This window comes from Cetorhinus maximus, chromosome 4, assembly GCF_964194155.1.
Source record: "Cetorhinus maximus chromosome 4, sCetMax3.hap1.1, whole genome shotgun sequence".
NCBI classification, from domain to species: domain Eukaryota; kingdom Metazoa; phylum Chordata; class Chondrichthyes; order Lamniformes; family Cetorhinidae; genus Cetorhinus; species Cetorhinus maximus.
Genome location: NC_135882.1, coordinates 136,913,548 through 136,940,245, shown reverse-complemented (window position 1 = coordinate 136,940,245; position 26,698 = coordinate 136,913,548). Strand labels below are relative to the sequence as shown.

Below are 26,698 nucleotides of genomic sequence, written 5' to 3'. Positions count from 1 at the left end.
ACAAAAATAAAAATACCTGGAAAAACTCAGCGGATCTGACAGCATCTGCGGAGAGGAACACAGTTAACGTTTCGAGTCCATATGACTTTTCAACAGAACTAAGGAAAAATAGAAAAGAGGTGAAATATAAGCTGGTTTAAGGGGGAGTGGGACAGGTAGAGCTGGATAGAGGGCCAGTGATAGGTGGAGATAGCCAAAAGATGTCATCGACAAAAGGACAAAGGTGGTGATATTATCTAAGGAACGCGCTAATAGGTGACATTAAGGGTAGAAAGCAGGACGAGCAAGGTATAGATAGCCCTAGTGGGAGTGGGGTGGGGGGAAGGGATCGAAATAGGCTAAAAGGTAGAGATAAAACAATGGATTGAAATACATTTAAAAATAATGGAAATAGGTGGGAAAAGAAAAATCTATCTAAACTATTGGAAAAAGGGGGGATCGGAAAGGGGGTGGGGATGGAGGAGAGAATTCATGATCTAAAATTGTTGAACTCAATATTCAGTCCAGAAGGCTGTAAAGTGCCTAGTCGGAAGATGAGGTGTTGTTCCTCCAGTTTGCGTTGAGCTTCACTGGAACATTGCAGCAGGCCAAGGACGGACATGTGGGCATGAGAGCAGGGCGGAGTGTTGAAATGGCAAGCGACAGGGAGGTCTGGGTCATGCTTGCGGACAGACTGAAGGTGTTCCGCAAAACGGTCACCCAGTCTGCGTTTGGTCTCTCCAATGTAGAGGAAACCGCATTGGGAGCAGTGAATGGAGTAGACTAAATTGAGGGAGGTGCAAGTGAAATGCTGCTTCACTTGAAAGGAGTGTTTGGGCCCTTGGACGGTGAGGAGAGGGGAAGTAAAGGGGCAGGTTGCACCTTCTGTGGTTGCATGGGAAGGTGCCGTGGGAGGGTGTTGACATGTAGGGGGTGATGGAGGAGTGGACCAGGGTGTCCCGGAGGAAACGATCCTTGCGGAATGCCACCGGGGGGGGTGAAGGGAAGATGTGTTTGGTGGTGGCATCATACTGGAGTTGGCGGAAATGGCAGAGGATGATCCTTTGAATGCGGAGGCTGGTGGGGTGATAAGTGAGGACAAGGGGGACCCTATCATGTTTCTGGAAGGGAGAGGAAGGTGTGAGGGCGGATGCGCGGGAGATGGGCCGGACACAGTTGAGGGCCCTGTCAACCACCGTGGGTGGAAAACCTTGGTTAAGGAAGAAGGAAGACATGTCAGAGGAACTGTTTTTGAAAGTGGCATCATCAGAACAGATGCGACGGAGGCGAAGGAACTGAGAGAATGGGATGGAGTCCTTACAGGAAGCGGGTGTGAGAAGCTGTAGTCAAGGTAGCTGAGGGAGTCGGTAGGCTTGTAATGAATATTGGTGGACAGTCTATCACCAGAAATTGAGACACAGAGGTCAAGGAAGGGAAGTGTCAGAGATGAACCATGTGAAAATGATGGAGGGGTGGAAATTGGAAGCAAAATTAATAAATTTTTCCAGGTCCAGACAAGAGCATGAAGCAGCACCAAAGCAATCATCGATGTACCGGAGAAAGAGTTGTGGGAGGTGGCCGGTATAGGACTGGAACAAGGAATGTTCCACATACCCCATAAAGAGACAGGCATAACTGGGGCCCATGCGGGTACCCATAGCCACAGCTTTTATTTGGAGGAAGTGAGAGGAGTTTAAGGAGAAATTGTTCAGTGAGAGAACAAGGTCAGCCAGACGGAGGAGAGTAGTGGTGGATGGGGATTGTTCGGGCCTCTGTTCGAGGAAGAAGCAGAGAGTTAAAGATAGTATCACATAGAAAGAAAAAGCATACAACTCTGCAAAGCTTAGCGGCAGGTCAGAAGGTAAGACAAATTTAAAAACCAGCAAAGAATTACTCAAAAACTTAATGAGGGAGAAAGTACAGTATGAGAAAAAGCTAGCTAGAAATGCAAAAACAAATAGCAAGGGTTTCTACAGACATCTAAAAAGCAAGAGAGCAAGTAAAGTGAGTGTTGGTACTCTGGAGTGTGTGTCTGGGGAATTATTAATGGGAAATGAGAAAATGGCAGAAGGGTTGAATAGATATTCTGTGCCTGTCTTCATTGCAGAAGACACAAATAGCATCTCAGAAATACTGTACTTGTAAATCAAGGGACAAAGGCAGCAGCAAACAAAAAACAATTACAATCACCAGGGAAAGGGTATTGAGATCTGCAACCTGTATCATCTGCAAACTTAGCCAGGATGCCCTCAGCTCCTTCATCTAGATCATTAACGTATAAAGTGAAAAGTTGTGGTCCCAACACTGACCCTTGCGGAACTCCACTAGTCACCGGCCGCCATCCTGAGAAGGACCCCCTTATCCCCACTCTCTGCCTCCTGCCAGACAGCCAATCTTCTATCCATGCTAGTACCTTGCCTCTAACACCATGGGCTCTTATCTTACTAAGCAGCCTCCTGTGCAGCACCTTGTCAAAGGCCTTCTGGAAGTCCAAGTAGATAACATCCATTGGCTCTCCTTTGTCTAACCTACTCATTACCTCCTCAAAGAATTCTAACAGATTTGTCAGGCATGACCTCCCCTTGATGCTGACTTTGCACTATTTTACCATGCACTTCCAAGTATTCTGAAATCTTATCCTTAATAATGGACTCTAAAATCTTACCAACGACCAAGGTCAGGCTAATCGGCCTGTAATTTCCCGTCTTTTGCCTCACTTCCTTCTTAAACAGGGGGGTTACATTAGCGATTTTCCAGTCCTCTGGGACCCTCCCTGACTCCAGTGATTCCTGAAAGATCACCACTAACGCCTCCACTATCTCTTCAGCTATCTCCTTCAGAACTCTGGGGTGTAATCCATCTGGTCCAGGTGATTTATCCACCTTCAGACCTTTCAGTTTTCCTAGCACTTTCTCCTTGGTAATGGCCACCATACTCACCTCTGCCCCCCGACTCTCTTGAACTTTGGGGATGTCACTCGTGTCTTCCACTGTGAAGACTGACGCAAAGTACCTATTCAGTTCCTCCGCCATTTCTTTGTTCCCCACTACTACTCCAGCGTCATTTTCCAACAGCCCAATGTCCACTTTTCCCTCTCTCTTACCCTTTATATATCTAAAAAAACTCTTGCAATCTTCTTTTATATTACTGGCTAGTTTACCCTCATATTTAATCTTCTCCCTCCTTATTTCTTTTTTAGTTGTCCTCTGTTGGTCTTAGTAGGCTTCCCAATCCCCTGGTTTCCCACTGCTCGTCGCCACATTGTATGCTTTCTCTTTAGCTTTTATGCTTTCCTTGACTAAAGTCCTGTTGACCACCCTATTTACCCTTTTTGCTAGAACATTGGTCCCAGATCGGTTCAGGTGGAGACCGTCCCAATGGTACAGATCCCTCCTGTTCCAATACTGATGCCAGTGCCCCACGAAATTGAACCCCTCTTTCCCGCACCACTCATTTAGCCACGTGTTTACTTCCCTTATTCTTGTGTCCCTATGCCAATTTGCACGTGGCTTGGGTAGTAATCCGGAGATTATAACCCTTGAGGACCTGTTCTTTAATTTAGTTTCTAGTTTCTGATAATCCCCAAACAGGTCCTCTTTCCTAGTCTTACCTATGTTATTTGTCCCGACGTGGACCACAACAACTGGATCCTCCCCCTCCCTCTCCAATATCCTTTCAAGCCGGTCAGAGATGTCCCTCACCCTGGCACCGGGCAGGCAACATACCATGTGGGACTCTCGATCCTGCTTACAAAGGAAGCTATCAATTCCCATAATTATAGAATCCCCTACAACTACCACTTGTCTTTTTGCTCCCCCCTCTTGAATGGCCTCCTGTGCCACGGTGCCGTGGTCAGCTGGCTCATCCTCCCTACAGCCCTCTTCCTCATCCACACAGGGAGCAAGTACCTCGTACCTGTTGGACAAGGTCAAGAGCTGAGGCTCCTCTATTCCTGAACATAGGATCCCTCTATCTGCCTCACTTGTAGTCACACCCTGCTAACCCTGACCACTGACCGGACTTGAGGTACTTAATCTACCAGGTGTGACCGCCTCCTGATACAAAGCGTCCAGGTAACTCTCCCCCTCCCGGATGTGCCGCAGCATCCGGAGCTCGGACTCCAGCTCATCAATTCTGAGCCGGAGTTCCTCCAGCAACCGACACTTGCTGCAGATGTGGTCAGTGCGGCTCACAATGGGATCTGCCAGCTCCCACATCATATATCAGCTACAGCAAAGTCCCCAGGACCTGATGGACTTCATCATAGGGTCCCAAAAGAAGTGGTTGTAGCAGTAGTAGATGCATTGGTTTTAATTTCCCAAACTTCCCTAGATCCTGGAAAAGTCCCAGATTAGAAAATAGCAAATGTAACTCCTCTATTCAAGATAAAAGGGAGACAGAGGGCAGGAAACTGCAAGCCAGTTAGCCGAACATCTTCATAGGGAAGATGCTAGATTCTAGTAAGGAGGTTAGTAAGGGGCACTTAGAAAATATTAATGCAATTAAGAGAGTCAACATGATTTTGTGAAAGGGATGTCATGTTGCACTGTCTTTGAGGTTACTTTGATGAAGTAACAAGTAACTTGAATAACGGGGAACCCTGTGCATATGGTGTACTTGGATTTCCAAAAGGTATTTGATACGTTGCCACACAAAATTGAACCACAGAAAAGTTACGGTGTAGAAAGAAGCCATTCAGCCCATTGTGTCTGCGCCGGCCAAAAAAAGAAAAAAGAAACTTGCCACTCATTTTAATCCCACTTTCCAGAACCTGGTCCATAGCCTTGTAGGTTACAGCACTTCAGATGCAGATCCAGGTAGCTTTAAAATGAGTTGAGCGTTCCAGTCTCAACCACCATCTCAGGCAGTGAATTCCAAACGCCCACCAACCTCTGCATGAAAAAGATTCTCCTCGTGTCCCTTCTAATCCTTCTACCAATTGTATTAATTCTATGACCCCTCAACTCGGGGAAACAGATCTTGCCTGTCTACCCTGTCTAGGCCCCTCATAATTTTGTACACCTCGATTAGGTCACTCCTTAGCCTCCTCTCTTCTAAGGAAATCAACCCTAGCTGATCTAATCTCTCCTCAGCTGTAATTTCCAAGCCCTGGCAACATGCTTGTAAATCTCCTCTGCACTCTCTCCAGAGCAATTTTGTCCTTCCTGTTATGTGGTGACCAGAACAGTACACAAAATTCCATCTGTGGCCTAACCAGCGTTTATACAGTTCCATCATTACATCCTGCTTTTGTATTCAATACCTTGTTCAAAAAAGGAAGTATTCCATATGCTTTCTTGACCACCTGTCCTGCCATCTTCAAGGACCTGTGGACATGCACTCCAAGGTCTCTCACTTCCTCAACCTCTCTCGATATCCTCCCATTTATTGAGTATTCCCTTGCTTTGTTTGCCCTCCCCAAAAGCACTACCCCTCACTTTTCCAGATTGAACTCCATTTGCCGCTTCTCCGCCCACTCAACCAAACCATTGATATTATCCTCTTCACTATTAACTATATGGCCAATTTTTGTGCCATCTGCAAATTTTCCAATCATGCCTCCCACAGTTAAGTCTAAATCGTTAATATATACAACAACCAGCAAGGGAGCCAACACTGCGCCCTGTGGAACACCACTGGAAACCATTTTCTATTCGCAAAAACATCCATCCTGTCACTGAGCCATATTGGATCCAACCTGCCACCTTTCCCTATACCACATGAGATCTCACTTTCCTGACCAGTTTGCCATGTGGGATCTTGTCAAATGCATTGGTGAAATCCATGTAGACAACATCCACTGCACTACTCTCATCAATTCTCCTTGTTACTTCCTCAAAATATTCTATTATTAGCAAGACATGATCTTGCCCTAAAAAAACTATCCCCTGAGCAATCCCTCCCTTTCTAAGTGACAGCTTATCCTGTCTCTCAGGATTTACCCACCACCATTTAGCAGATGGAGTACAATTTGGCAGGAAGAACATAAAAGTGGTATATTATTTAAATGGAGAAAGATTGCAAAATTCTGCAGTACAGAGGGATCTGGGTGTCCTGGTACATGAATTTCAAAAAGTGTGTATGCAGATACAGCTAGTGGTTAGGATGCCAAACGGAATGTTGTACAGCAAAAATCAGAAAATGCTGGAAAAACTCAGCAGGTCTGGCAACATCGGTGGAGAGGGAAATAGAGTCAACATTTTGACTCCATTATGACTCTTTTCAGAAATGTATTCACCTTAAGTGCTGTAAGCTGCAGGGGCTATGGGCAGGGTGCAGGAAGGTGGGATTAGAAAGGGCACCTGGGTGTTCTCGGGCTGGCATGGACAAGATGGACCAAATGGCCTCCTTCTGTGCTGTAACTTTTCTATGGTTCTATGTATCGTAGTCATTTATTGCAAAGGGAATGAAATATAAAAGTAGAGAAGTTTTGGTACAATTGTAACGGCATTGGTGAAACTACACCTGGAGTAGTGTACCGTTTTGGCCTCCTTACTTGAGAAAGGACATAATTGCATTAGATGCAGCTCAGGGAAGGAGCACTCGACTGATTCCTGGAATGAGGGGGATTGTCTCATGAGGTTGAGCAAGTTGGTCCTATATTCTCTGGAGATCAAAAGAATGAGGTAGTCTTATTGAAACTTATAAGATCCTGAGGGGAACTGACAGGGTGGATGCTGAAAAGATATTTCCCCTTGCAGGAGAGATGAAAACTAGGGGAATACAGTTTAAAAATAAAGGATTTTCCATTTAAGGCAGGGATGAGGTGAATTTTTTTTCTCTCAGAGGGTCATTAATCTGTGGAATTCTCTTTCCCAAAGAGCAGTGCAGGCAGGGTCAATGAATACTTTTAAGACTATGATAGATAGATTGACTTTGAATCAAAGAGTATAGGGAGCTGGACAGGAAAGTAGAGCCTACAATCAGAACAGTCATGATCTTAACAAATGGCAAAGCAGGCCACATAGCCTACTTCGGCTCCATATGTCCGTATATTAGAGGAGCAACATGCCAAATCAGAGGAAGAGTTGAGACACCATTTAAGTGCACCCTTCTCAATTCCACCAGTGCCCCACTCACAGCGGGCCCCCCTCCCCCAGCAACGGGCCCCCCTCCCCCAGCAGCGGGCCCCCCTCCCCCAGCAGCGGGCCCCCCTCCCCCAGCAGCGGGCCCCCCTCCCCCAGCAGCGGGCCCCCCTCCCCCAGCAGCGGGCCCCCCTCCCCCAGCAGCGGGCCCCCCTCCCCCAGCAGCGGGGCCCCCTCCCCCAGCAGCGGGGCCCCCTCCCCCAGCAGCGGGGCCCCCCTCCCCCAGCAGCGGGGCCCCCTCCCCCAGCAGCGGGGCCCCCTCCCCCAGCAGCGGGGCCCCCTCCCCCAGCAGCGGGGCCCCCTCCCCCAGCAGCGGGGCCCCCTCCCCCAGCAGCGGGGCCCCCTCCCCCAGCAGCGGGGCCCCCTCCCCCAGCAGCGGGGCCCCCTCCCCCAGCAGCGGGGCCCCCTCCCCCAGCAGCGGGGCCCCCTCCCCCAGCAGCGGGGCCCCCTCCCCCAGCAGCGGGGCCCCCTCCCCCAGCAGCGGGGCCCCCTCCCCCAGCAGCGGGGCCCCCTCCCCCAGCAGCGGGGCCCCCTCCGCCCCCGCGGCAGGGCCCCTCCCCCGCCAACCCACTCCCTCCCCCATGACAAGCCCCACCCCTCTCCTCCCTCCCCCACAGCAAGCCCACCCCCTCACCCGCGGGCCCCCCATCCCCTCCCCCGCGGCGAGCCCACCCCCCTCCTCCTCCCCTCTCCCCCCCTCCTCTCCCCCCTCCCCTCCCCCCTCTCCTCCTACCCCCCTCCCCCCTCTCCCCCCCTCCTACCCGCCCCCCTCCTACCCCCCCACCCCCCCTCCTACCCCCCCACCCCCCCTCCGCATCCAGCCCCCCCACCCCTCCCCCGCCCCCCCATCCCCTCTCCTCCTCCGCCCCCCCCAATCCCCCGCTCCCCCATCCCCTCTCCTCCTCCGCGCCCCCCCCAATCCCCCGCCCCCCCAATCCCCCGCCCCCCCAATCCCCCACCCCCCCCAATCCCCCGCCCCCCCATCCCCTCTCCTCCTCCGCCCCCCGCCCCCCCCTAATCCCCCGCCCCCCCATCCCCTCTCCGCCTCCGCCCCCCCCCCCCCCCGCATCCCATCCCCTCTCCGCCTCCGCCCCCCCCCCCCCCGCATCCCATCCCCTCTCCGCCTCCTCCGGCCCCCCCCCCCCATCCCATCCCATCCCCTCTCCTCCTCCTCCTCCTCCGCCCCCCCCCCATCCCCTCTCCTCCTCCTCCGGCCCCCCCCATCCCCTGTCCTCCCCTCCCCCCACCCCCCCACCCCGCGGCGAACCCGCCCGGCCCCGAGCCCCCTCCCTGCAGAGCCCCACAGGAAGCCTTGCACCCGCAGCACATTCCGCAAGAAGTCTTGAACCACCAACGACAGCTTTACCTGCTCACAAGTTTCAGGAGTTGAATTGAGAATGTTGTTCAGCTCTGGAAACATCTCTAAAGCAGAGGATCAATTGCCGAGCCGCGGCCGGACAGACAACATACCCACTGCCAAACGTGACTCCGGCCAATTGCCGTGCACGCGCCAGCCCAGCCGGTGACGTAAAGGTGTGCGTCGGGCGTAATCGCGCGTGCGTCTCTATGCGTGATGATGTCACCGTCAAGCTTGCTTCCCCTAGATCACGGCTCTGCTTGCTGGCGAGTGAGCGAGAGAGTGGAATATGAGTGAAAACAACGAAATCCAGTCTACTCTATCTCCAATATTAATCTAGCTTCCGCCATGTCGCTACGAGACCCACAGAATGGTTACGGCACAGAAAGAGGCCATTCGGTTTGTCGTGTCTGTTCTGGCTGTCTGAAAGAGCAATTCACCAGTGCCCCTGCCTTTTCCCCAGAGCTCTGCAAATTTTTCCTTTTCAGATGGTGAACCAATTCCCATCAGAAAGCCTCAGCTGACCCTGCCTCCACCACACTCTAATACAATGCATTCCAGATTTTTCCCTGATAAATTCTACACATCTCCTGCCCCTGAAGCTTATTCCCCACCCCTCTTCCTGCCCACAAGAACAATTTCAGGTCTGTTCCTCTTCTCTGTACTCAGTAACTCATCCTCCACCCAATGAGAAAGAAATCACTCATTCCCCATGCACAGGGAACACATAATGTTCCACATTGGTGGGATTTCCTAACTTCATATCTTTTGTAGACTAATTGGTAGGGATTGATTGCCATATTTAACAGCTCCGTTTTCACTGTGTCATATGACTACCAGCATGGTAGAAGATATATGTATGGATTATAGTCTAGTAATTCTGATATTTCTATGTTTAGCAACTCAGTCAGAACTGATCTTGGTGTGAGTTAAGACAGGCAGCATAGTTTTGGATGACCTCAAGTTTATGGAAGGTAGAATGTGGGTGACTTGCCAGGAGTGCACTGGAATAGTCAAATCTAGAGGCACTGAAAGCATGAATATATTGCCTCTAAACAAAAGAGCTACTCTCCATCTTCACTGTCTTCCTTCCCTATCCTGTCCAAATATGTTATATCCTGCAATACTTAACAGCCAGTCCCATTCTTCATGCAGCCATGTTTCAATTATCACTGCTACATCTAGTTCCTCACTATGAATTATTGCTTTCAGTTATGGTTTGGGTGGGGGCAGCACATGGCACAGTGGTTAGCACTGCTGCCCCACAGCTCCAGGAACCTGGGTTCAATCCTGACCTCAGGTGTCTGTCTGTGTGGAGTTTGTACATTCTCATTGTGTCTGCTTGGGCTTCCACCAAGTGATCCAGTTTTCTCCCACTGTCCAATGACATGCTGGTTAGGTGGATTGGCTACAGTAAATTGTCCCCCTCTGTGTGTGCCCTGTGATGGACTGGCATCCTGTCCTGGGTGTACCCTGCCTAGCACCCATTGCCTGTCAGGATAGGTTCCAACTCCCCACAACCCTGAATTGAAGCAGTTCTGGAAAAGTGAGTGAGTTATGGTTTGAATGCTGTGCACATTGCTGTACAAACAATTTTATTTGGCTTTATTAAAAACTTCCCTAATTTTATTTTAAGCCATTTTCTGCATATTCTACAACTGTGATTACTCTCTGGCCATTTGTGTTACCCTTACTCCTTAGCATAGAAAATAGGAGCAGGAGTAGGTCATTCGGCCCTTTGAGCCTGCTCCAGCATTCAATATGATCATGGCTGATCCTCTATCTTAACCATACTCCCGCTCTCTCCCCAAACCTCTTGATGCATTTAGAGTCTAGAAATATACCTATTTTCTTCTTAAAAATACTGAGTGACTTGACCTCCATAACCTTCTGTGGTAGAGAATTCCATAGGTTCATCACACTATGAATGAAGAAATTATTCCTCATCTCAGTCCTAAATGGCCTGCTCCACATCCTGAGACTGTGATCCCTCCTTCCACCCGCCCCCCCCACCCCCCCCCTTATTAAACCAGCTTATATTTCACCCCTTTCCTATTTCTACTTAGTTCTGTTATTATTAATTAATAATTAATAATACGATAAGGAATTCAGTAAAATACTTCATTGTCTAAAGCGAATGAGGAACAAGCATTCCTGATTGCTGTAAATTCAAATGTAATAATATACTGTTTTTACCATTTCCATTTCTACTTATTGATTCCTGGGATGTGTGTTGCTGACTAGACCAGCATTTGTTGCCCATCCCTAATTGCTCTTCAGAAGGTGTTTTGAGCCTCTTTCTTGAACCACTGCAGTTCATCTGGTGTAGGTACATCGACCGTACTGTCCAGGCTTTCGACCTAGTGACGATGAAGAAATGGTGATATAGTTCCAATTCAGGTTGGCATGTGGCTTGAAAGGGGACCTACAGGTGTCTGCTCCCCTTGTCCTTCTTGATGGTGTTGTGTTCTCTTAACTTCTGTGATAGCTATGACTAGGCACAAGACCACTCAAAACAGGATTAGTGACACAGTAATGTGGACCTTTATTCAAGGATGGTTCTACATGTACACACAGTTCTTCATTATACAGGTACCTTCTTCAGATTTTTAACATATAGAAGTCACGCATTGAGTTACAACCTTACACTGCTGTGCATTAGAAATATAACCACACCTTTTAAAGATATACCACAACATCCCCTTTTTACCAAATAAAAACATATCCTCCTCAAATTTTTTTAAAAATTCATTCACGGGATGCAGGCTTCGCTGGCTGGGCAAGCATTTATTGCCCATCCCTAGTTGCCTTTGAGAAGGTGGTGGTGAGCTGCAGTCCATGTGGTGTAGGTACACCCACAGTGCTGTTAGGAAGGGAGTTCCAGGATTTTGACCCAGCGACAGTGAAGGAACGGTGATATATTTCCAAGTCAGGATGGTGAGTGACTTGGAGGGGAACTTCCAGGTTGTGGTGTCCCCATCTATCTGCTGCCCTTGTCCTTCTAGGTGGTAGTGGTCGTGGGTTTGGAAGGTGCTGTCCAAGGAGCTTTGGTGAATTCTTGCAGTGCATCTTATAAATGGTACACACTGCTGCTACTGTGCATTGGTGGTAGAGGGAGTGAATGTTTGTGGATGTGGTGCCAATCAAGCGGACTGCTTTGTCCTGGACGGTGTCCAGCTTCTTCAGTGTTGTAGGAGCTGCACTCATCCAGGCAAGTGGGGAGTATTCCATCACATTCCTGACTTGTGCCTTGTAGATGGTGGACAGACTTTGGGGAGTCAGGAGGTAAGTTACTCGTCGCACGATTCCTAGCTTATGACCTGCTCTTGTAGCCACAGTATTTATATGGCTAGTCCAGTTTCTTGTCAATGGTAACCCCCAGGATGTTGATAGTGGGGTATTCAGTGATGGTATTGCCATTGAACATCAAGGGGCGATGGTTGGATTCTCTCTTGTTGGAGATGGTCATTGCCTGACACTTGTGTGGCGCGAATGTTACTTGCCACTTGTCAGCCCAAGCCTGGATATTGTCCAGGTCTTGCTGCATTTGGACATGGACTGCTTCAATACCGGAGGAGTCGCGAATGGTGCTGAACATTGTGCAATCATCAGCGAACATCCCCACTTCTGACCTTATCAATGAACTTCCCTCCATCATAAAGTCAGAAATAGGAATGTTCGCTGATGATTCCACAATGTTCATCACAATTCACGACTCCTCAGATACTGAAGCAGTCCGTGTCCATATGCAGCAAGATCTGGACAACATTCAGGCTTGGGCTGATAAGTGACAAGTAACATTCGTGCCACACAAGTGCCAGGCAATGACAATCTTCAACAAGAGAGAATCCAACCATCTCCCCTTGACATTCAATGGCATCACCATCGCTGAAACCCTATCAACTGGGGGCTTACCATTGACCAGAAACTGAACCAGGCCAGCCATCTAAATACTTTTGCAATAAGAGCAGATCAGAGCCTGGGAATTCTGTGGCGAGTAACTCACCTCCTAACTCCCCAAAGTATGTCCATCAACTCCAAGGCCAAATTCAGGAGTGTGATGGAATACTCTCCACTTGCCTGGATGAATGCAGCCCATCAACACTCAAGAAGCTTGACATCATCCAGGACAAAGTAGCCCATTTGATTGGCATCCCATCCACAACCTCCAATATCTACTCTCTCCACCACCAGTGGCAACAGTCTGTACCATCTACAAGATGCACTGCAGCAACTCACCAAGGCTTTGACAGCACCTTCCAAACCCACAACCTCTACCACCTAGAAGGAGAAGAGCAGCAGATGCATGGGAACACCACAACCTGCAAGCTCCCCTCCATGACACACACAATCCTGACCTAGACCATAAGACATAGGAGCAGAAGTAGGCCATTCAGCCCATCGAGTCTGCACCGCCATTCAATGAGATCATGGCTGATCTGATAATCCTCAACTCCACTTTTCTGCCTTTTCCCCATAACCCTTGATTCCCTTACTGATTAAAAATCTGTCTATCTCAGCCTTGAATATACTTAATGACCCAACCTCTACTGCCCTCTGCGGTAAAGAATTCCACAGATTGACTACCCTCTGAGAGAAGAAATTCCTTCTCATCTCTGTTTTAAATGGATGCCCCCTTGCTCTGAGATTATGCCCTCTGAGATTATGCCCTCTAGCCCTAGACTCTCCCACAAGGGGAAACAACCTCTCAGCATCTACCATGTCATGCCCCCTAAGAATCTTATGTTTCAATAAGGTCGCCTCTCATTCTTCTAAACCCCAATGAGTACAGGCCCAATCTACTCAACCTCTCCTCTTAAGAAAATCCCTCCATACCCGGGATCAACCTAGTGAAACTTCTCTATACTGCCTCCAGTGCCAGTATATCTTTCCTTAGATAAGGGGACCAAAATTGTTCACAGAATTATATCGTCGTTCTTTCACTGTCGCTGGGTCAAAATCCTGGAACTCCCTTCCTAACAGCACTGTGAGTGTACCTACACCACATGGACTGCAGTGGTTCAAGGGGGTGTCTAGTTTCATGCTTCACCATCTGGCTTGGGATCCAGTTATCACAGTTCCCCAAATAGACTGAAGATTGCACTGAAAGTGTTCTGTTACTGACAGGAAGAGGATTAATTTAAGCAAACCTGATTTTCCTCTCACCAACCGTCTGTAAACAGAAAGGTGTTTTTGAATTTTGATCTCCCCGCTGCATAAGTGGTGGTGTATGTTTCCCCACCCTTTGGTTTGGAGTGATCCAATCCTCGAGTAATAACCCCACAGCAAACTCGCGATATGGTAAACTAAGAGGGTTGGTTTATTTAACACACACACGTGGGAAGGGAATTCGTGACATTGGCCCCTTTTTGCACTCACAATAAAAGAGGGATAAGAGAAAGAAAGGAGTACCGGGCAAGACCATGATAAAAATAAGAATTATGGTTTCGCGTGTGTCCAGAGTCCAAAATCAAATGTCCAATGGTGCATTCCTTCAGAGGTTACCAGGCCAAAACTGTTGCAGGCTGATCCGTCTTCCCAGAAACGATGACCTCCCCACTGGAAAAAGACATGTAGAGATGAATGAGTCTTTTAGGCTCAGATACAGGAGTTCTGATTTTCTAGTAGTTCACAGTGTAGATGAGGGCCAGGCAATGTACCTGGACAGAGCTCTTTCTGCTGCTACCTGTTAGCTGGTAAAATGGCAGACTGCCTGGGCTCAGTTCCACAGGGCAATATTACAAGTTCCAGCAGCTTGGGAAAAGTCATGTGACATACCTCTCACTACTTCTTCTGGGTGTTGGACAAAGGATGTATTTTTCCAGGTCTAGAATCTTGAGAGGTTTAATAGAGGAGTCAGGGTCCTTTTTGTCCTCCTAGACATACTGTCTCCATTGGCCACAGCTGTGCCTTAGAAACACAAAGGATGTTGGTGCAGTTCTTTGGAATTTGATTTTCTGCAGTCACAAGGGGCATTAGTGCCTTTTTAAAGATAATGAGGTCCCTGCTGATTTCTGAAGGTTAGAAATTCCTCTGGTATGAGTCATGGCTAGTCAGGCATGTGAGGGCAAAACCTTTCTCCATTTTTAAAGTAAAGTAATTATTTTATAAAATAGCTAGGTTGACATAGATATGTATTTTCCTTCCTGTCTTCTGGACGGGACAGTTCACCACCACAGAACCCAACGTGTCATGTAGCTGTTAAATGATCAGGTACTTAGAAAAGTAATCAGTGACAATGAGGTACTCACTGCCATTAATGTGGAATAGATCAATGGCAGTCTCCATCTATGGGAGTGCAGGACTCTCATGAAGAACAAAAGTTTTCTGACATTGACTTGGCTGATGAGCTTGACATGTCTAAACAACAGTTGCAACATTGTCGTTGATGCCTGGCCAATAGACCATCTCCCCAGCCAAGCAGGTTGTATGGTCAATATCCATATTTGATCGGTGGAACTGTTGGAGTATGTCAGCTTGTAGCGATGCAGTAACTAGGACTTGCCTGCTCTTAAAAATTACAGTGCGTGATGCACATTAGAAACATAACCACCCCTCTTGAAGGTGTAGCACAGCAGATGGTAAAGATTGTGAGTTTGGAAGTTATTGACAAAGTAACCTTGGAAACTGAACTATTGAAAGAAAATCTCTTCAGGTAATCATAGAGTTCTATGATATTTGAGAAATGTGGGTAAAGTAGAAGCAAGTAAGTTCCTTGACACAGGCTGTGAATATGGAAGTACTAGATGCTTCTTAAATTTATACATCATTTCTTTTACAAGTGTAAGGTGTTTTCTGGTTTGAAGCTAAACAGCAAGAGTTCTACCTTTAGCAAGAAGCAATCCAAGTTCACTCAGGAAATACCGTTGTTGACAGATTCCGAATTAAATTCTGAACTTCAAGAGCATCAGGCCTTTTGGTTGGGTCAGCATTCAGCATGATGTTTAACTGTTCGGTCTGCAAAATATCAAAACAAGCTTATACAGGTTAAACTATAGCATGTCAATATGTGAAGTAGCACAATGTTTGAAAACCAATGCTCCTACTCAGTGGATAATTAAGAGCAGAACCTGGGCAATTTTGTTACCTTGGAGTGCTGAAGCCAATTGTGGTATCTTTTCTGGCAACCTAACTGGTATCACATAACTCAGCAGTGTAAAGAGTGGGCTGAATAAAGCACAGGATAATATGGGTGTATTATGTGCTTAATGTCTAAATTACAACTGGTACATTAATATGCCAAGTGCACAACCTAACTGACTGTGCTGCATATCCTGCTGAAATGTAAAGTATACTAATTTATGAATGTTTGCTGGACCTTGTTGCACTGTGAAATGCGACAGCCTTGTGAAGAAGGCCTATGATAGTGATAGGTCATTTTTGAGTCATCAAGCTGTAACTAGTGGGGTAATGCAGGAATCAGTTCTTGGGCCTCAGCTGTTTACAATCTATATTAATCAATTGGATTCGTTTTTCAGTCCATTGTGGAGTTTTACTTGGAGCTGGTGTACTTGGTCACCGACTTTGTCCCTTCCGATACGGCGTGCTTAGCCAGTTCCCTGGGCAGCAGCAGGCGCACAGTGGTCTGGATCTCCCAGGAGCTTATGGTGCTGCGCTTGTTGTAATGGGCCAGGCGGGAAGCCTCACCCGCGATGCACTCGAAAATATCGTTCACGAACGAGTTCATGATGCTCATGGCCTTAGAGGAGATGCCGGTGTCGGGGTGAACCCGCTTCATCACTTTGTAGATGTAGATGGAGTAACTCTCCTTCCTCGACCTTCGCCGCTTCTTGCTGCCCTTTACTGACGGTTTCTTTAAAGCTTTCTTGGCTCCCTTCTTGGTTGCTGGCTTCTTCTCATCAACCATCTTCAGTTTCAGACAGAAATGAGGGGACTCATTGTAATATTTGCTAATGATACAAAGTTGGTTAACAATACAAAGCTAGCTGTAAGGAGGGTGCAACGAGGCAAGAATATGGCAGATGGAATTTAACATGAGGAATTGGAAGGAAAAGGAGAATATCTTTTGAATGGTGAGAGACTAGGAGATGTTTGTATTGAGGGGGACCTGTGTGTCCTTGTACACAAAATTACAGAAAGTTAACATGCAGGTGAGAGCGGTAATGCCACTAGACCCAGAGGGACACGGGTTCAAATTCCATCACAGCAGCTGGTGGAATTTAAATTCAATTAATGAAAAATCTGGAATTGAAAGCTAGTCTCAGTAATGGTGATCATGAAACTATCATCGATTATTGTATAAACCCATCTGGTTCAATACTGTCCTTTAGGGATGGAAATCTACCACCTTACCTGGTTTGGCCTGCACGTGACTCCAAACACATAGCAATGTGATTGACTCTTAACTGGCCTCTGAAATGGCATAACAAGCCACTTAGTTCATGGGCAATTAGGGATGGGCAACAAATGCTAGCCTTGCCAGTGATGCCCACATCACATGAAAGAATAAAGGGAAAAAAAAATGCAGGTACAGTAAGCAATTAGGTAGAGCAAATGGTATGTTGACCTATATTACAAAGGGATTGGAGTATAACAGTAAAGAGGAATTATTCCAGTTAGATGGGGCTTTGGTGAGACCATACCTGGGGCACAGTGTTGGTTTCCTTACCTAGCGAAACATATACTCACCTTGATGGGAGTGCAACAAAGGTTCACTTGAGTAATTCTTGAAATGATGGAATTGTCCTATGAGGAGGGGTTGGGTAGATTACACCTATATTCACTCGAATTTAAAAGAATGAAAGATGCTTTCATTGAAATATATAGAATTCTTAAGGGGCTCGACAGGGTACTTGCTTGGAGGATGTTTTCCCTGGCTGAGGAGTCTAGAACCAGAGGGTCTTGTAGAGAAGTTTAGGTTTAATAATTAGTTGCAATTAGTTCATAGTTTCGTTTTGTGTATCTTAATCAATTAATATTCTGCTTAATTGTAATCAATGTAGGACATTAGGATCATGTGACTGGCGCTTGTTTATTGTTGTATCCTCACTTGACAAATGAGAAACACCACATGGCCTCAAACCATTAAAGCTATATTTTTATGGTTTAATTACAGAGAAAATGCTGCAAAAGCCATCAAGGTTGAGCAGTCCGGGTTTGGGACCATCATCACAAATTGTTACAGTGTAGAAGGAGGCCATTCGGCCCATTATATCTGCACTGGCTCTCCGAGCATTTTAACTTAGTACCAATCTCCTGCCTTTTCCCTGTAACTATGCACATTGTTTCTATTTAGATGATTATCCAATGCCCTCTTGAATGCCTCAATTGAACCTACCTCCACCACACTTCCAGGCAGTGCATTCCAAACCCTAACTACTTGCTGTGTGAAAAGTTTTTTCTCCCCTCACATTTGTTTCTTTTGCAAAACACTTTATAACTGTGCCCTCTGGTTCTCAATCCATTCACAAGCGGGAGCAGTTTCTCCCTATCTACTCTGTCCAGTCCCCTCATTATTTTGAAAGCTTCTATCAAGCCTCCTCTCAGCCTTCTCCTCTCCAAGGAAAACAGCCCCAACTTCTCCAGTCTTCCCTCATAACTGAAGTGTCTCATCCGTGGAACCAATCTTGTAAACCACTTCTGCACTCGCTCCAATGCGTTCACATCCTTCCTGTAGTGTGCTGCCCAGAACTGTACACAAGTCTAACCAGTGATCTATATAAGTTCATCATAACCTCCTTGCTCTTGTACTCTATGCCCCTATTAATGAAGCCTAGAATACTATATGCTTTAGAAACAGCTCTCTCTACCTGTTCTGCCACCTTTAAAGACTTATGTAGATATACACCCAGGTCTCTCTGCTCCTGCACACCCTTTAGAATAGTATCCTTTATTTTATAGTGTCTCCCCATGTTCTTTGTATAAAAGTGTATCACCTCACACTTCTCCGCATTGAACTTCATTTGCCGCCTATCTGCCCACTCCACCAATATGTCAAAGTACTTTTAAAGTTTTACACTGTCCTCCTCACAGTTTACAACTCTCCCAAGTTTGGTGTTGTCCACAAACTTTGAAATTGTCGCCTGTATACCAAGATCTAGATTATTTATATGTATCAGGAAGAGCAAGGGTCCCAATACCGGCCCCTGGGGAACTCCACTACAAACCTCCTTCCAGCCCGAAAAATACCCATTAACCATTACTCTCTGTTTCCTATCCCTCAGCCAATTTTGTACCCATGTTGCTACTGTCCCTTTTATTCTATGACCTCTAACTTTCCTCACAAGTCTGTTGTGTGACACTGTATTGAACGCCTTTTGGAAGTCCATATACATCACATCGACAGCCTTGCCCTCATCAACCATCTCTGTTACCTCTTCAAAAACTCCAGCAAATTAGATAGACACGATTTTTCTTTAACAAATTCATGCTGACTCTTCTGAATCAATCCAATTTTTTCCATGTGACTATTAATTCTATCCCGAATAATTGTTTCTAGAAGTTTCCCTACCACCAAAGTTAAACTGACTGGTCTGTAATTGCAGGGCCAATCTTTACAACCTTTTTTGAACAAGGGCATAATGTTTGCAATTCTCCAGTCCTCTGGCACTTCCCCCGAATCCAGATGTTATAAGGCTGAGTTATTTAAAATCCCAGAGGGAAATTTTAAACCATTGTCATAACCTATATTTTCAATTGGTATGTTTTGAGTTGCAGCTCTAAATTCAGGAATAAGACCACCAGTTCTCGAGAGGTTTTTATATCATACTAATGAAACATTTATTAATTTACAACAAATTAAACACATGGCTACAAATTACTACTATCATAAGTTTTAACAAACTCCCAAATTAATCTCCACGAAGGCATCAATAACCAATAGACTCAGCCAGATGAGGTTCCTTTGCAGATAGTTGTAGGGCTTATATGCTTAGATCTTACAAGTCTCTGACCTGCACACACAAACTCCTTCTGTTATACCTAGGCTTCCCCTTGAATGCAAATTCTCATTGTATCACCAGGCCCTTTGAACTCCACCACCTCTTCTAAGAATAAAACCCCTTTCACAGCACCAATTTAATTAGTAATATAAACATTGCTTGGTGTCTCCCAGCTAGGTGCAAGATTTCACCCCCACTCTTGAATACTCTATTCAACAAAATACAAATGTCCCCTCTACCTACTATTTACATCAAAGCACCCAGACTAGCTGGTTTTAATTCAATTAACACACACACAGACTAAACCTCTATTTTAAAAAAATTCCAATATCATTATATACATTAATATCACTTCCTGACACCAGGGAACATTGAAAGATTATTGCCAGTGCCTCTGCAATTTCCACCCTCACTCCCTTCAGTGTTCTTGGATGCATCTCATCGGGTCCCGGTGCCTTATCAACTTTAAGTACCGACAGCTTATCCCAATATCTCCTCCTTATCAATTTTAAACCCTTCTAGTGACTGAGTTTCCTCCTCTGTCACCATGGCCTGGGCAACATCTACCTCATCGGTAAAGACAGATGCAAAGTATTCATTTAACACCTCAGCCATGCCTCTTGCCTCTATGTGTAAATCCGTTTTTTAGTCCCTAATCGGCCCTACTCCTCCTTTTACTACCTTTTTACTATTGATGTGTTTATAGAATACTTTAGGATTTCCTTTTATGTTAACTGTCAGTCTTTTATCATAATCCCTCTTTGCTTCTCATATTTGCTTACTCCACAGAAATTAAACATATCAGTGGTACTTGATACCTATGACTCAGAGGGAAGTTAGAAAGGCCTATTGTGTAAAGGAAACAGCCTTGAAGTGTTAAACATTCAGCCTTCGGTCCTAAATTAGAGCAGTTTTTAACTTGTAGTGCTTTAAAAGAAAAGCAATAATTTTCTGTTAAATTATATAACAGTCCTACGTATCCTTTGTTTAAATTAAGTTCTGCAATCAGTTTTTTATAGATATGTAGTCATTTTGACTGTTACTCAATCAAATATGGCATGCAGTATTTTGTAAGTGTATCTTCCTACCTCAGCTTTAACACACTGATTGTCTTTATGCATTCATTTTACATCCACTTTGTATAACTTATGTGTGAAACAATTTTGTAATTTCTGTGTTAGTTGACGCTGTATGCCACTTCTACTCTTTTACTATTTTTAATTAACTTGTACCAAATACCAGCAGTCACTTTAGAACTCCACACCAGCAAGCAGTTCTCTCAACCAAAACACATTGATAAGTGCCTGTCTTAATGAATGTTTAAGGATATGCAATATTGGTACCTATATATCAATTAGGTGCTTGGGATGTTGAGCCAGGATCCCACTGATCTTGCACATGTGCTGTGTCCAAGAAAGAGTTCAAAAGCACCAGAGAGAGAGATTTTTGGATGCTAAGGGGGTTGAGGGATATGGGATAGTGTGGTATGTTGCAGTTGAGGTATAAGATCAGCCATCTGATTGAATCTTATTGAATGGTGGTGTAGGTTTGAAGGGCCGAATGGCCTCCTCCTGTATCTATTATGTTCTTGGGTGTGGAAGAATGGTAAGACTGTAAAATACTGCTTAAATATTGAAATGCATTAAAACTCGCTTGTGTTTAAAATAAAAAAATGTTGTACCAATTTTGGTGTCACCTCCAAATCCATTACAGCATAGAAAATGGAGGTAGTTTGGACTATTATTACCCCTCCAGGTGGTGTATTTACCCAAAAATATATTAGGACGTATTAGTGGCTACTTCTGACTTCATCTGTGCCAGCTAAGGAAGGGACTCCTATTCACGAATTGGCCTCCACAGCCACAACAGAGGGTGTTCAATACAGAAGTGACATACATCCTGGGTGCAGTCTGAAAGCAAGTACAATCATTTCAAAGCCATAAACCATTCTAAAATTATAACCAGAAGTATCAATAATAATCACATGAAAGGCAGATCTCAATTCAGCAAATTCAGAATTACATTTCGATAATCTTACCTCTTTGGGAAACTTCCTTGTAAATTCTATGGGAAAATCACAAACTTTCACTTCAGCCCATATCTGTTGAAAAGAAAGTATTTATTTTTGGCATGATATGAGTTAAACATTTGTCATGATTCTCAAGGGAAACAAATCCATTATTTCTCGGTGACATAATTTTAATCTTGATATCTTGTGTTCAAAACACTAAGAAACAGTCCAGTTCCGCAGAATAGCACCCACACTCAATCTGTGCCAATCGTTAACTGACAGAGAATCCACACTGTTATGGACAGGAGAGAGATGTTAGGCTTGGTTCCTCTTTTCCACCTCTCGACTGACAGAAGAGAGCATGTTTTAAAAAGAAAAGTGTTTTAACTCTGCTGAGTACTGTAACTGTCAGACAAATGGCAGGTTTTCTCGCGAGTTTTAAAGAAAGATAAATGCTTAATATTCAATACCTGAATATATATGGAATCGCACCCACTTGCACACTCGTACAGATACACACACACTCAAGGAAAGATTATGATCATAAATGGTGGCATGCACACGGGTCTTAAGAGTTTGAGAGGTCTTTGTCACACTTGCTTTTCCCCAGGATGAAGTCTTGAAATGGTGCACGCCTGTAATCCATTTTTGGTCCACTGAACAAAAACGTCCAGAGGTTTTACGAAGGCGGATTCACTGTTGTTTATTGTTCGCAGTAGCACGGTAAACCTTGTGGCGGGGGGCGGGCAGGAAGTTGCCATTACCTCATGGGGTCGATGGTCTGGGCACCATATTTAAATGGCACCCAGACAGCCTGGACTAGCCCTTCCACCTTTGCCTGGCCACCACTCCACCTTTCCCCACTAACACTTCCTCCCTTCCTTGGTCTTACAACTTGCACTGCTGTCACCTGGTCTCAAGCAAAGGCTGGCATTTACAGACACTCCCCAAAGAAGAAAGTACAGTGGTAACTCACTGTTAATCATGGAAGAAGTCTATCTTGCAAGGTGCACACTACTTATACGCAGTCCTGAAAGTGAATGTTCTAATTTCTCGCTAGCAGGGAACTTAATTTGGAGGCAGAGCTTAATTCTGGAAAAGTGGCCTTTTAATGAGCATGCTTGATATGCTAATGCATGCAAAAGGGCTTCCCAACATTGTTCATCGGGAAGCTTAACCCACCTTTGAGCCACCTTTAAAGGCCTGAGAACAGTATTCCTACAATTCATCTGACATCGGGAAACTGATTATTGACCTCACGCCAAATTAAGTTCCCCAGCCTACCAAGCTTCCCACTGTTGGCAGGGCTGGAAAATTCTGCTCCTAGTGTCTGACATGTGACCAGAGCACCTTTTTCCAATGTCCTTACAAATGGTTTCAGATGGCTAGGTCATTGCCAAACAATTGGGTCTGGGTATCACCCATTCACATACCATCATGATAAAATAGAGTTTTTCACACCAATTCTCTGGGTTTCAATTCTGAAGTCAAAAAGTCTGCAAATGGTATTGTGAAAACAGTTCCTTTAATCACTTGGTGAAGGGCAGCCATTCACTACAGGAAGCGCCTTTTGAATTTTAGTGACTTCGCAATGATATGTCCAGAAAGATTGTTTACTTTTTAACAACTTTGTCAAGACTTGTCCAGGTATGAAGATTAACAGGGGGTCTTGTTGATCCTTACGTCTTGGCTGGAAGGAAAAGGTCACCTGACCTCTAAATACCATTTTGTTTTAAAGTGTCAATTTCAAGTTTATACTTCATAAGTCCATATTGCGTGAATGTGACAAGACCCAATCTGCACTGTACTCACCCGGCTCTGCACCCAGACCCATTCTGTACTAGTCCTCACCCATCACATCACCACTCCAGCTTAACGCTAAGCCCAAATGCAATCAATACCAATCCTCATCCAGACTTGATCTGTCCCAAACCATACTTAATACTGAGCCAAAACCCAAACAGCACCAATCGTCACTTGACACCACACTCAGGAATACCAGTCCTCACCAGCACAGAATTCTTACTCAGCTTGTACCTGTTCTCACCTGGCATCACACCTAGACCCAATCTGTACTGGCGTATCTAGTAGCTACTGCTAGAAACTGTGTACATGTTAGCTGCATATAAATGCATCAGATTGGTGATATTGTGATATTCAAATAGTCCGCCAACACCCACCATCTAGTATAAAGAATGGACAAAACAAAAACAGAATTACCTGGAAAAACTCAGCAGGTCTGGCAGCATTGGCGGAGAAGAAAAGAGTTGACGTTTCGAGTCCTCATGACCCTTCAGCAGAACTGAGTGAAGTTAGGAGAGGGGTGAAATATAAGCTGGTTTAAGGTGGGTGGGGGTTGGTGGGGGGGAGAGAAGTTGGGGGGGTTGGTGGTTGTAGGGACAAGCAAGCAGTGATAAGAGCAGATAATCAAAAGATGTTACAGACAAAGGAACAGGGAGGTGTTAAAGGTGGTGATATTATCTAAGAGAATGTGCTAATTAAGAATCATTTTCACATGGTCCATCTCTGACACTTCCCTTCCCTTGACCTCTCTGTCTCAATTTCTGATGATAGACTGTCCACCAATATCCATTACAAGCCTACCGACTCCCACAGCTACCTCGACTACAGCTCCTCACACCCCGCTTCCTGTAAGGACTCCAACCATTCTCTCAGTTCCTTCGCCTCCGTCGCATCTGTTCTGATCATACTACCTTCAAAAACAGTTCCTCTGACATGTCCTCCTTCTTCCTTAACCGAGGTTTTCCACCCACGGTGGTTGACAGGGCCCTCAACCGTGTCTGGCCCATCTCCCGCGCATCCACCCTCACGCCTTCTCCTCCCTCCCAGAAACATGATAGGGTCCCCCTTGTCCTCACTTATCACCCCACCAGCCTCCGCATTCAAAGGATCAACCTCCGCCATTTCCGCCAACTCCAGCATGATGCCACCACCAAACACATCTTCCCTTCACCCCCCCTGGCGGCATTCCTTAGGGATCGTTCCCTCTGGGACACCCTGGTCCACTCCTCCATCACCCCCTACTCCTCAACCCCCACCTATGGCACCTCCCCATGCCCACGCAGAAGATGCAACACCTGCCCCTTCACTTCCTCTCTCCTCACCGTCCAAGGGCCCAAACACTCCTTTCAAGTGAAGCAGCATTTCACTTGCATTTCCTCTAATTTAGTCTACTGCATTCGTTGCTCCCAATGCGGTCTCCTCTACATTGGAGAGACCAAACGCAAACTGGGCGACCGCTTTGCAGAACACCTGCGGTCTGTCCACAAGAAAGACCCAAACCTCCCTGTCGCTTGCCATTTTAACACTCCACCCTGCTCTTTTGCCCACATGTCTGTCCTTGGCTTGCTGCATTGTTCCAGTGAAGCCCAACGCAAACTGGAGGAACAGCACCTCATCTTCCGACTAGGCACTTTACAGCCTTCCGGGCTGAATATTGAATTCAACAACTTTAGATCTTAAACTCCCTCCCCCATCCCCACCCCCATTTCCATTTCTTCCCCCTTCCTTTTGTTTTTTCCAATAATTTATACAGATTTTTCTTTTCCCACCTATTTCCATTATTTTTAAATCTATAACTATAATACCCTGTCAGTCTTTCCACCCCACCCCAACTAGAGCTGTACTTTGAGTGTCCTGCCATCCATTCTTAATTAGCACATTCTCTTAGATAACATCACCACCTTTAACACCTCCCTGTTCCTTTGTCTGTAACATCTTTTGATTATCTGCTCCTATCACTGCTTGCTTGTCCCTACAACCACTCCCCACCACAACTTCTCTCTCTCCCCCACACCCGCCCCCCCACCCCCCCCGCCCCCCCGCCCCCCGACCTTAAACCAGCTTATATTTCACCCCTCTCCTAACTTCACTCAGTTCTGCTGAAGGGTCATGAGGACTCGAAACGTCAATTCTTTTCTTCTCCGCCGATGCTGCCAGACCTGCTGAGTTTTTCCAGGTAATTCTGTTTTTGTTTTGGATTTCCAGTAGTTTTTTGTTTTAACAAAGAATGGACACTTGAGTGAGATTGTTAAAGACCCATGACTTAGCATCCTGAGGAAGAAAGGGAGTAGCAGAAAACTTTTTCTCTCTTATTCAACCCGTATTATTGATTAAATCTTACCTTCTGCTTCTCATGATTCGTTCCAAATTTCAAGATAGGTGACATAAGTTCAAATAATATAAGACCCAAGGAATAGATATCCACTTTGTGGTTGTATTCTTCAGACATCTACAATCAAAATTTTTTAAAATTTCCATTTTAAAACCACAACACAACAAATGAAAAGAAGATCCAGTGCAGAGAATACTCCTCCAATATCCCATTGATTCCATTCCTTAATGTTTCATCACTTGAATGCACAAGAAAAACAACTATCAATGTCAGTAATGTGTGGAGCAGGTATTAACTACTGACATGTTTCTGACATGAAAAAGAACACCATCAACATGTTTAACATTCTCCAAACTAAGTGACAAAGAAAACTAGTTATAATGGGGCTTTTAATTATCTGAATACAGACTGGAATAGTAGTAGCGTAAAGGGCAGAGAAGGGCAAGAGCTCCTAGAGTGTGTCAGGAAAATTTTCTACAGCAGCATGTTTACAGTCCAATGACAAAGGAAGCATTGTTAGACCTAGTTCTCGGGAATGAGGTGTGCTAAGTGGATCAAGTGTCAGTGGAAGAACATTTCAGGGACAGTGATCATTGTACCATAAGGTTTAGGTTGACTATGGAAAAGGGCAAAGAGCAATCCGAAGTACGAATAATTAACTGGGAGAAAGCCAACCTCAATGGGGTAAGAACGGATGTGGGACAAATAAATTGAAGTCAAAGATTGGTAGGGAAAATGGTAGCTGAACAATGGGCTACCTTTAAAGAAGAGATAGTTCGGGCACAGTGAAGGAATATTCCCACTGAAGGGAAAGGTAGGGCAAACAAATCCAGAGCTCCCTCGATATCAGGAGAGATAGAAATTAAGAAGAAGAAGAAAAAGTGTGCTTATTGTTGTAAGATGTTGTATGGTGTTCAGTAGGCCTCATGAAGAGGTTCTGAGTCTTGTATAGTTTAATATTAAGTGTTTATTGGTAACACATAATTATGTACGTTTATTCACAGAACAGTCCAAACTAGGAGCTAACTCCATGTTGGCTTCTGCACAGGTCTCTGTTCAGTGCGAGACTGCCCTCTAGACTATGGTCATGTGACTCTTTACATCACACTGTGGGCAGTACTGTACCCAGTTCCACGTTAACCCTTTCTAGGCTGGATACCTTTATACTACACTTAAGACAGATGTCAGGTAGAAAATACAATTGAGAACCAGGCTGAATACAGAAGGTTC

General features: G+C 45.6%; 3 protein-coding genes and 1 long non-coding RNA gene across 6 annotated transcripts in view; all 4 read right to left on the bottom strand.

Annotated features, from left to right (window-relative positions):
* The window catches only part of elp6 (elongator acetyltransferase complex subunit 6), a 42,136-nt gene extending 33,570 nt beyond the window's left edge, over positions 1 to 8,566 (bottom strand). For 2 of the 3 annotated variants that reach the window (XM_078540918.1, XM_078540916.1), the window contains exon 1: positions 8,431 to 8,566. In XM_078540918.1, the coding sequence (XP_078397044.1) occupies positions 8,431 to 8,484 (54 nt within the window). In that variant the 5' untranslated portion in view covers positions 8,485 to 8,566. The remainder of the gene's footprint in view (positions 1 to 8,430) is intronic. The other variant, XM_078540917.1, reaches the window with a different exon arrangement.
* Positions 8,567 to 11,165: 2,599 nt separating this feature from the next.
* Positions 11,166 to 26,698, bottom strand: part of LOC144679930 (uncharacterized) — an 871,259-nt gene continuing 855,726 nt past the window's right edge. The window contains exon 2 of the long non-coding RNA XR_013576448.1: positions 11,166 to 12,779. This is a non-coding gene — a long non-coding RNA (uncharacterized LOC144679930). The remainder of the gene's footprint in view (positions 12,780 to 26,698) is intronic.
* Positions 13,895 to 26,698, bottom strand: part of LOC144679398 (interferon-induced, double-stranded RNA-activated protein kinase-like) — a 28,015-nt gene continuing 15,211 nt past the window's right edge. The window contains exons 8-10 of the mRNA XM_078539756.1: positions 25,478 to 25,585; positions 21,361 to 21,423; positions 13,895 to 15,378 (exon numbers count right to left, since the gene is read on the bottom strand). Of these exons, the coding sequence (XP_078395882.1) occupies positions 15,271 to 15,378; positions 21,361 to 21,423; positions 25,478 to 25,585 (279 nt within the window). The 3' untranslated portion in view covers positions 13,895 to 15,270. The remainder of the gene's footprint in view (positions 15,379 to 21,360; positions 21,424 to 25,477; positions 25,586 to 26,698) is intronic.
* On the bottom strand, positions 15,791 to 16,347 carry LOC144679366 (histone H2B 7-like). The gene has a single exon (XM_078539735.1). It carries the CDS (start codon positions 16,286 to 16,288, stop codon positions 15,914 to 15,916), a length of 375 nt encoding a protein of 124 aa, XP_078395861.1. The 5' UTR covers positions 16,289 to 16,347; the 3' UTR covers positions 15,791 to 15,913.